This window comes from Sinocyclocheilus grahami, unplaced genomic scaffold (genome assembly GCF_001515645.1).
Source record: "Sinocyclocheilus grahami isolate Dianchi unplaced genomic scaffold, SAMN03320097.WGS_v1.1 scaffold514.1, whole genome shotgun sequence".
Lineage (NCBI taxonomy): Eukaryota > Metazoa > Chordata > Actinopteri > Cypriniformes > Cyprinidae > Sinocyclocheilus > Sinocyclocheilus grahami.
Window position 1 is genome coordinate 183,114 of NW_015505693.1, and position 11,953 is coordinate 195,066.

General features: G+C 37.6%; 1 protein-coding gene across 1 annotated transcript in view; it reads right to left on the reverse strand.

Annotated features, from left to right (window-relative positions):
* Window positions 1-11,953, reverse strand: part of ncanb (neurocan b) — a 180,377-nt gene that overhangs the window by 120,870 nt on the left and 47,554 nt on the right. The window contains exon 2 of the mRNA XM_016237416.1: window positions 6,629-6,702. Coding sequence (XP_016092902.1) covers window positions 6,629-6,701 — 73 coding nt within the window. The 5' untranslated portion in view covers window position 6,702. The remainder of the gene's footprint in view (window positions 1-6,628; window positions 6,703-11,953) is intronic.

An 11,953-nucleotide genomic window follows, 5' to 3' on the forward strand; every position in this document is an offset into this window, starting at 1 on the left:
TATATAAAAATAATAATGTTGTTGTTGTTATTATACATCATTTTCTATTTTCTATTCTCTCTCCCCTATTTATCATACTTATTATATATAATATGTAATGCACATGACGAAATTAACATTAAATATATTAATATATTTACAGAATAATAAAAATATATTACATTATTTCACTATAAACTACAGATTTTTTTAATGACTTTTTTTTTTAACATTATCAAGAGCTTTTGTTTGCCTGTGATTGAGGAGCAGCAGGACAACTGAAATCACTAAATTATAAATGATAATGTATTTGCTCAGGAGGGGGTTCGACTCCTCCTCTCCAGTCCTTCCGCTGGATCTCATCTCAAAGCTCATGCTTTTCTTCCTTTCTGTCCTCCAGCTCCAGGGAAGCATTGCTCACGATAAGGGGAAGGCTCTGAATTACCTTCCTGCTGCCCGAATTCATGCTTGAGGAGAACATAAGCAGCGAGACTGCAGAGCATGACATTGTTTCCCCAGGCCCTCAGTGCCCACACTCAAATGCTTCTAATTGCATTCATGCGCGTTTTGCAGCCGCATTTAAACAGGTATGTAGTAAATTAGGCCACTCTCCAGATACAGTTGCACCAACCATGTGAAAAATTGTTTAGTCTGTAATGCTTTGTGTGCAAGATTGATCTAATTTGCCACATTAAATAAACAGAAATCAAATGCAGATACCTCCTTAAAAACCAAATTACGCCTCGGAGTCAAGGAATAAAAAATTGCTTCGGTCCCACATGGGTAAATAATGAATGTAAGAAGCAAAGCAAAATATATCAAATCTGCATTTAGATAGAAATGTTTTTACAAGCATAACCCCCTGGAGATCGGTCTTTTGTTTGAAATTCTGCCGTTGTCTTTAATCTTTCCTCGTCGGTCTGAGGTCGAGCCAAAAAGAAGGTAAAATGCAGAGGGTTATAAGGCCAACGACTAGCGAAAAATCCAGCGACTGCTTGATGTATTGTGACTATTTGCCGTCGTCTTTGAACACCTGAAATGCATTAAGTGCTGTCAGAAGCCTTTATCAATCCACAACAGGAAACACAAAGCAACATCGCTCAAACACATCTCCTACACGGACCTTTTTTCCTTGTCTCTTTCTTTTTCTGCACGCTAATGTAATTGGCTGCTTGCTGACAGTGGCCCCATTGTCTTCAATTACCCAGCAGCCACCGAATGACTGATCGATTGCGGGCCGGGGTTATGCTGACGAGCCGTGCCTTCTAGAGTTATTTCATTCATTCGTTTCAAGGGTGATATTTGAGGGATTTTATGAAGTAATGGGCCTTTTATTACCACGCCGACCGAAAGGAAAACCGCAATTAATGATGGAAAAACATTCATGGGGGGGGGTAAAATGAAAATAAAAAATGAGCCTGTTACTGTCAAGTGAAAAAGCCAACTACTTTCTTCACACAACCTTCGTCTTAATAGTGACAGACGTTATTCGGTGGTGTTTATGTGAGCTTCCTTAAGCATGCTTTAATGTTTGCTGCTGCAGCCAATATACAAAGTTAACAGCCGACACAATGATGAATCTGAAAGTGTGCTGTGATCTCTCTTCATTGTGGTGAGTGAGCGGTGGCCAAATATTTACAGGCATGCAAGACCAAAACCACTTTTTTTTTTTTTTTGCTGCATATATTCTATGTGTACAATAATAACACAAAAGAGACTAATTAAATTAAATTAAAATAATTAAAAATGTATTATTAACATTTATTATTATTATTATCTTAATAAATAAATAAATAAATATTATATTATTATTATTTATTATTATTATTAATAATAATAATAATAATAATAATACCAATTCCAGTTATTAAATAATATTAATGTGTTTATTTGTATTTATTATTATTATGTGTGCTGTGATCTCGCTTCATTGTGGTGAGTGAGCGGTGGCCAAATATTTACAGTCATGCCAGGCCAAAACCACTTTTTTTTTTTTGCTGCCTATATCCTATGTGTACAATAATAATAAAAAAGAGACTAAGAACAAAATATTTACTTATTTTACTATTTAATTTAGGTAATTAAACAATAAAATAAAGAATGTATTATTATTTAATGAATTATTTGAAGAAGAACAATCAACTTGTCTATCACAATCTCTCTTTAGTGAAGAGTGTGAGCAGTGGGCAAATATTTATTGTTAAACATTAATAAAAAAAAATTGTTTACATACACTAACGTGTATAATAATAATAATAATAATAATATCAGTTAATAATATAAAATAATATCAATTTATTATTATTATTATTATCATCAATAATAATAATAATAGCTGTTATTATTGAATAATAAAATAAATGAATCAATATTAAATTAATGAATTTAAAATGTGTTATTAATATTTGTTATTGTTATTGTTACCATAATAGATGAGTACATAAATAAATAATCAATTGTTTACACACACACACACACACACTAATTTCTATATTATTATTAATAATAATAATAATTATTATTATTAATATTAATAGTTATTATTATTGAACAGTAAATACAATTAAATGAATTCATAATAAATTAATGAATCTACCATTTATTATTAACGTTTTTTATTATTATTATTATTATTATTATCATAACCTTAGGATAACAATAAACCGTAGGTAGGTAGGTAGGTCGGTAGGTAGATAGATAGATAGATGGCAATGGCGACAAACCGCTAATGTGATAACGAATCCACAGAGTACTGCTGTTTTTCTTTAGTGCCTTGGCCACTTTTACAGTCCACCACTTGGCAAATTGTCCATGTTAGTCAGTATTTTCCCCCTGCTCTTTCCTTCAGTTACTTAACCACTGGCCGAGACTATCCCACGGCGTCTAATTGTGTACAAGCGCTTGCAATGCACGCGCCCACTGAGCTCGAAACAATCATGTGTCCACATATCCAAAGCGTTAGTGACAAACTCACGGAAACGTGTGCGGCAGGAGCCAGTAGCCAGTAGCCGGGGTAAATCTACATATGCATCATTTCCACCGAATAAGGACTGTTTGTTTGATTTGCACTCTTAAGTGGGGCCTCCAATGGTGTCTTTCATCCTCCTCCATCATGGACACGGTTTTGGACACTCCAAAACCGTGTTTGAGAAGTGGAATCATTGGATTAAAAGCAAACAGGTGTGCTAATACGGTGGCAAATGCACACGGGCCGTCCTAATGACATTCCTTTTCTGAAAGCGTCTCGCATGAGATGCTCTCCCCCGGAAACCCCCCAGAGGTTCTCGCCATATTCACAGCGCCATGAATATTAACCGAGCCCAGGGTGTCTGGAGCTCAATATCTCCTGTCTTCCTTCCTGTCTCTTGCTCAAATACACGCACATACATAAAGATACTCTGAGTCCAGAGGCTTGACTACATTTCCTGCTCTCTGCTAGGTAAATGGCATAATTATTTAGCGCGATACGGGGATGCAACTCAACCCAAGTCCCATAAACTGGGGCCACATAAACTGGAGCAGCAGCTGCGTGACTTATGCATGGCTAAATATTTGAGTGTTGTAACATTAAAATTAGTTGGCACTAGTAATGTTTAAACTAATTATTTATGGAAATAGCAGACTGATTGAATACTGTGCATCAATAAATTCATTTTTGTGACAATTCAATCCCTTTGGACATAAAGTACATTGATTATGCTGGCATTTTACATTTTAAGACAAAGAACATGAAAGACAAATGGCTCGGTGGCTTACAAGCACAAAGACAAGCCAAACTGTGTCAGGGTAAATAAATAAATAAAACTTTATCAAATTCAATTATTTAAAAATAAATGTAAAAAAAAAAAACTTTCCCATTTGCACTGCCCTTTGTAAGTGTTTAACACTAAATAACTAAATAAACAAAAACTAATCATCAAATCTTTATTGAATTAAATTATAAAGACATTTTTAAAAACATTTTCCTATTTTCCAATTTGTTGTATTAGTATTTTTAATTGCATTATGTATGAGCAAACGACTTTCAAACACAAAAAAACAAAACCAATCTAAACTACGCACTTTCATGCTTGCGTCGCCCGGTTTCAGGGCTTAAATTAAATTAAATTTATGATATGCATGTTAAAAAGTAAATATAAACTAATTGTTGAATTTTCAACTTTATTGTATTAATGTATTTCTCCTGACTAATCTCAGATAGTTCCTCAATAGTTTCGCATGAAAATACACCAAATAAATAAATAAATAAAATGTTAAATGCCATTTTATATTAATATTAAAAATGAAATATACAATGTTTTTTTAATATGTTTTCAACTGAATAATCTCAGGTACAGTTTCTCAATAGTTATTACTTTCATATTAAAATGCACCACTTAGACTACAATATTTTTTCATAAACTAAACTAAACTAAAATAGATTTATATTAAATTCAATGAAAAATAGAACAAATGTTGCAAACTAGCTAGCCACTTGTAAAGTTGACCCTTGCAACATTGCCCTGGTTGATAGATGAGGAAAGCAGGTATTCTGCAAAAAAAAAAATTAACACTCATGCCGACAAAGTGTCTTTATTTACACCACGGGTGTCCCATGAGAGTGGTTTCGATGGAGAGCGAAGCTAAGAGGGCGAAGTAATCTTCATGCAGATTAGGTGTAGCCTGTCTCGCTCATCGCAGCTGAAGCTAAAAAAGAAATGCGCGTGCGGTTCTCAAGTGCCAGACCATACTCCAAGCAACTGGTGCAGATGGCAGCAAGCGGGTCAGTGACTGAGAGACTCCATGGCCCGGCCTGCAACCCTGCACGTGCCCGATAAGAACCCGGTGTCGTCTGAAATCAGAAGAGGCCGGTCTGTGAAACAGTGCATTCAACACAGCCTTGCCAAAAGTTCTGACTTGGGGCCTGGTTTTGCATGGTGAAGCGCAAAGCGTTTTCATCTACAAAAGGCTTTTGATGGAGTAGGATTCAGTCGGCACAAGCTATGCCTCAGCGTCTTCCTTTTTCACGGCACGTGGGCACGTATAACCGCCGCTGAGAGCCATTGCAGGCATTAGAGTGAGTGATGACAAGTCTTTAGGTGGCAATGTGAGGAAATTAGGCTTTCTGCAGATGAAAGTGTTCCTCGCGCACTCTCTATTTACTGCAGATGGAAGCAGCGGAGGGCGGAATCCAGCGATTTATCAGCGATGTCCAAAAAGGCTCATCAGTGTCTGGTCAGGGAATGGTGTGTAACGGTAATTACCACAAGATGAAAGGACGAGAGAAAACCTGTTTAAAGGGATGGTTCCCCAAAAAATTAAAATGCTGGCATCATTTACTCACCTCGTTCCAAACTTGTATGACTTACTTTTTTCAGTGGAACACAAAATAATGCAAAACAAGAGTGTTTTGAACTTTTTGTGCATCCATTGAAAGTCAATGGGGTCCACAAAAAAAAGGTCACCATTGAGTTTCACAGCTAGACAGGTAGAACAACAGATAGACAGAAAAAAAGACAGATAGATTGATAGGCAGACAAAAAGACAGACAAAAAGACAGACAGATCTATAGACAGAACAAAAGATAGACAGAATGACAGACAGCCAGAACAACAGTTATATTATACTTTCACTGTATGGACAAAGGGAAACATTTTTGTTTGACAAAAGAAATGAACAACATGAAGGTGAATAAATGAAGACATAATTGTAATTTTAAGCTCTTTCACATGCTTTAAAATACAGGTTCCAGAATAGGGTTTTTACAGCAATGCCATAGAACAGGGGTAGGCAACGTCGGTCCTGGAGTGCCGATGTCCTGCAGAGTTTAGCTCTAACCCTAATCAAACACACCTGAACAAGCTGTAGCGTCTGCGTAGGATCATGCTGGAGTGTTGGACTGTTTATGGCTTAAAAGACCCTTTTAGCCTTTTGACATTTGCATATAAATTACAGTTCTGGTCAGAGATGTTACTTGTATAGGGGTTGTAAATTGCCAAATGGTTCTTCGCCGTCAAAAAAGATTAGAACCAGCCCCCACGAGAATCCTGGAATCTTCTGATCAAAAACATTCCACAGAGAGCTGTGAATGGCCAAACGAACACACACACACCCAAACTAACACACACACACACATACAGACATTTCTTTATTTTAGACTATAATTAATCAGTTATAATTGTATCTGGTATATGCATGTAATTAATGTCTTCAGGATTACTAAGGCTACAGGCAGGTAAGGTTTTTTTCAGGGTTGGAGCTAAACTCTGCAGGACATCGGCACTCCAGGACCGATGTTGCCTACCCCTGCCATAGAAGAACCATTTTGGGTTCCCGAAAGAACCTTTCAGTGAACAGTTCTTAAAATAACAATTTTAAGACACTGTAATAATCTAAAGAACCTTTTGTGCAATGGAAATGTTCCATTGATGTTAAAGGTTCTTAATGGAACCATCAATGTCAATAAAGAACCTTCATTTTAGGAGTGTAGGTTGCACTGGTTTCATCTATTGTGGGTGAAAATTGCACTAATTCAGCAGCAGGTTTTGGACATTTTGAGATTTGAAAAAGTTGTTACTGAGTCAACGAGGGCATGTGACTGACAAATGCACTCCCACGACTGATCGGATAAGAGCAGATGAATGCTGAGATTCAGGAGAGAATGACTCACCATGTTCCAGGGTGAAGAGCAGACACACAGCCAGGAGAGATTGGAGCGCAGTCAAGCGGAGATCCCCCAGCATCCTAAAGGAGAAACACACAAAAAAAAGAGAGAGAACGGTGAATTGATTATACATTTTGGTCATGTCAAAACTAATTATGATCAAACGATCAAAGACTGCAAGTGCATTTTCACTCTTTTTTCAGTTTATAGGAACCAAGTAACCCTTTCAAAGGCTTGATAGGTTACAATATTCAAAGCAGGCAACTCAAATGTCTTTATATCCTGTCAAAAAACATTTGTACTGAACTAAACCTGACGGAGGCATCTCTACCATCTGGGTGGTGTACCTTAAGCACAAAAATGTTCAGTTATTACTCCAGTTTTCAAGAACACAGCATTTTTACCAGCATTATTACAGGATGTAAACAGCAGTGAAATAACAACAACATGTGAGGTTGCTTTTGTGAAGCTTTTAAAGGCAAGCATATTTTTGTTGTTGTTGTGGTAAAACAGTTGCAGAGGGCTGGCTGAGCAGATCAAATCTCAAGATAGAAAAACAGATCAAGATGGACAGAATGATAAACAGACAAATAGAACCCTGGGAAAATAAACAGGCAGGTAGATAGAACGACAGACAGACTGATGAACAAAACAAAGGATAGATAAACACAGAATAGCAAACAGATCGACAGACAGAACAAAGAATTGACAGACAGATTGACAGACAGAAAAAAGGACTGACAGAGAGACAGACAGATCGACAGACAGAACAAAGGACTGACAGAGCGGCAGACAGAACAAAGGACTGACAGACAGAATGACAGGCAGAGCGACAGGCAGAGCAACAGACAGATCGACAGACAAAACAAAGGACTGACAGATCAACAGACAGAACAAAGGACTGACAGACAGAGCGGCAGACAGAACAAAGGACTGACAGAGCGACAGACATATCAACAGACAGAACGACAGACTGATCGACAGACAGAACAAAGGACTGACAGAGCAACAGACAGAAAAAAGGACTGACAGACAGAACGACAGACAGATTGACTGACAGAGCGACAGACTGATTGACCAACAGAAGAAAGGATCAACAGACAGAATGACAGACAGAGCGACAGACAGATTGACAGACAGACAGAATGAGAGACAGAACAAAGGATTGACAGATAGAATGACAGAGCGACAGAAAGAACAAAGAACTGACTGAGAGACAGAACAGAATAAGAGACAGGTAGACAGAACAACAGAAAGATTGATAGAGCAAAGGATGGATAGATAGACAGACAAAATGACAGAACAAAGGATAGATAGACAGACAGACAGAAAGATGGAAAGATAGAACAGTAAACAGACAGGCAGAACAAAAGATAGACAGAAAAAAACGACAAATAGACTGATGACAGAACAAAGGATAGATTGACTTGAGAACAAAACAGCAGACAGATAAATAGACTGAGCAACACAGACAGAATGATAGACAGAACACATGACAGACAAATAGAACAACTGTTAGATAAAACACCATACAAATAGATACACAGAATAACAGATAGACAGACAGAAGAACAGACAGACAGACAGACAGAACAGATAGACAGACAGAACAATAGACAAACAGACAGAATAATAGACAGAACAACAGACAGAATGAGAGAAATATAGACAGACAGAAAGATCTCCCTGACTACACTCTTAAAAATAAAGGTGCTTCACGATGCCATAGAAGAACCTTTTTGTCTAAATGGTTCCATAAAAACCTTTAACATCTGAAAAACATTTAACATCTGAAGAACCTTTCTGTTTCACAAAAGGTTCTTTGTGGCGAAAGAAGGTTCCTCAGATTATAAAAAGGTAAGAAAGAGATGGCTCTTTAAAGAACCTTTGGCTGAATGGTTCTTTGTGGAACCAAAAATGGTTCTTCTATGGCATCGCTTGACACTTTTTAAGAGTGTACCTGAGTTCCCATAGTGAATGTTTTGAATAATATATTCTCAAATGTAATGATCTTTGATTTTGTCTGAAAAGAGAATAGATGCACATAATTAAACTACTCAACAAAACAGAGCTAGATATGACAAATAACTACCTTTCAATAAAGAAAGGCTTTTATTACTCATTAATTACACAAATCCAAAACCTCAACCAGGTTTGCATTTTTTTAGGGTCACCAAGTATATGAATGTCTGACAAGCCCATTCTACATTATCACAGGCAGAAAGTCTTTAGTACAAATCAAGTGTGAGAGAGACAAAGAGCCGGCAGTAAATAATAGATGCTGCGGATCGGACTTGCTGTGGCCAAGGGCAAAACACAAGCCTCTGTCTGAGAGATTGGACACGGATAACCAGTGTACGTTACAGCGGGCCGCTCACCTGCTCCGAGTCAAAGACGAGCGCAAGGACAAAAAGAGAGATGAGCCGTCCAGCGCATCAAAACGAATGAGACAGTCAGTTAATTTGCCGCCGCAGTCGATTAATCGCTCAAAATTAATTTGTTCTCATCTGATGGGTTAAATGGATGGCATGTCAATTCAATCAAAGCTGGATTTTCCTTTCTGCATTGTTCTTCTCGATTCCTGATCATGTGACCTCCAGAAACGTCTATCTCAACCGGGAATCATGGGAGTCTATCTCGTAATTGTATCTGCAGGTTGGAGCCTTGCTGTTTTCGCTGGCTGTCACAGGCAGGTGACAGATGACAAGCTGAAAACCTCCTACATGGAGGTAGGCGAGCAAACACGTACACATACAAACAGTAAGACAAACCCACACACATACTAAAAGAACCGATTCTTGAACAAAAGGAAGCCGATGTGCTTGCAGATAAAGGATCTGGTGGAAGGTTTGGCATATAAAAGCACACAAACACATTGAGTCCCTTAAAGCTCAGTCCATGAATCTGTTTGTATCGTCAAAGATTTTCTCTCTCGAAGGTTTTTGTGGGGAAAAGCACGATTTTAGATGCTGCCCACTTCGTCTTCGCTGTGGGAAGGCGATTGTGCGCTGGCATGCACTAATCCTGCTGTTGTCTTGCCCAGCCTGGGCTCTCTGATCCTGGCAAAACATCATGCCAGACCTCTGTAGACTCCCACAGCCTCCAGCCTCCATCAACTCATCCAGAGTCTTGTTAGGGCTAAAGCAGGCATCAATACTGCCCATACCTGTGGTTTGTCCATGTGAGGAGATTTAGTTAAGTTATTGGACTAACAGTTTTCACCTGGTGGACATTAAACAAGCCAAAAAAATCCCATAGAGTTACACTGACGAGAGAGAAAATAATATCAAATCTGAATATATATATATTGATAAATCCTGAATTTACATTTACATTTAGCAGACGCTTTTATCCAAAGCGACTTACAAATGAGGACAATAAAAGCAGTAAAAACTAACAAAAGAGCAACAACATATAAGTGCAAATGACAAGTCTCGGTTAGCCTAACGCAGTACACGTAGCAAGGTGTGTGTGGGTGTATATATATATATATATATATATATATAGTCATTTATTTATAGAATTATAACTTTATATTTAGGATTTTTTTGGTCATTCATAATACTAATATTAAGGACATAAAATTATATATATACCTTATTAAAAAGAGAGTTCTGTCAGGACCACTTTCGTCAAAGATGATTGACAATTAGCATAGTTTGGATTGGCGGTATGGTTCCCTGCGCATCCATGCAGCCAAGCATGGATGAGAGCAGGGAGAGCAGCGATAACCCCCCCCTCATTCTTTATGACAAATAAGATAATGTGAATTACAGAATGTACAACATTTTAAAAATGTATAAATTGCGGTGTACAGCGTTTATTATGAGGGGGTAGAATCCACAGCTCAGTACTCACTACTCAATACTCATGAGTACTTTTAAATAGGCTACTCTTTTACTCTTACTCAAGTAGTTTTTTGGACAAGTGATTTTACTCTACTCACACTACATTTTTTGGAAGGTACTGGTACTTTTACTTGAGTATATTTTTTCAGTACTCTTTCCACCACTGGTCGTGACTGGCAATGCTTCGGCTCGCGCACTCTCCGCTCCTCCGCCAAATGGTTTGGATCAGAGTAATCAATAAGAGAGAGAGAGAATGGAGTGGAGTGGACTGTGGAAGAGCACAGGTGGAGCAGAGAAGCAAAACTACTGTTCAGGGTTTCAAGTGCAGGTCAGTTTCATCTGTAAATATGCTATTGTAGTTTTGTCTTTGTTTACTTAGTTAAGCAGCAGCAGCCCATTGATCATCAGTCATCACTCAAAATACTGTATAAAGGACATCATTATTATCTATTGTAATGTTACAGTAGTCATTTAGCAGACAAATAAACATATGTTATAATAGGTTTAGGGGGAGCTAGGGCAGACTACAACACACAACCCTTACGAAAATTAACGATGATTTTACTATAAATCCAAAGACAATGGTTACTATTCTCAAACCATGGTAACCACAAATTAACAGTGGAGGCTCGTAGGGGGAGGCAGGGGAGGCACAGCTTCCCCATAATGTTGAGGTGAAAATTGGAGGATGACGATTTAATGTTAATAAATTCACAATTAATTTCAGTTCATGTCTCAGAATGTGTAATTTTGTTTGTAATTTCACAGTTGTAATACCATAAAGTGAAAGCGCCGCTTTTCTATCGCGAATGTGCCGAATCTGCTGATGTAATTACAACCGCTACGTGATAGTGAAGGTGAGGGGGAGGCCGGGGGAGAGCTGAGCCCTTGTGCCTCCGTTGGTAAAAAAAATTAGCCAATCACCATCAAGTGTTCACTTTCAGAGCTGAGGAGTGTTGAGAAAAGAACCCTCGCAAGGGAGGCTAGCCTCCTTCTGATATCAACCAATCATCACAGAGACGTAAATTACGTGATATTAGTTTGAACGTCTGCCGCTGCGCTGACAATGTACCAAGTACTAGGGCTGTGCGATATTGAAGGAAAATGCGATATGCGATACCTTGTTAAAAAATGCGATATTCGATATGCGATACGATATTGCTTAAAGTGTGTAAAATCAATTTCAATTATATTTTAAAATATTTAAAAATGAAAATTATATAACCAATTTGTTTCACATTCTTTCTTGGAAAAGAAAGAATCACTACAACTTCTGAAAGTGACCAGCAGTGTTTTAGCATTACATAAAAAGTAATGTCACAAATCAGAAAATGTCAAAAAACTAAAAACATTAATGACACTAATTTTATATCATTGTAACTTTGCTTTCCATACACTTTAAGTACTTCTTCATATACCACAGCAAAAACTATAGTCTGAGAAAGTTAAAACATGATTAAAGGCAAGTGAACAGTACACTCTT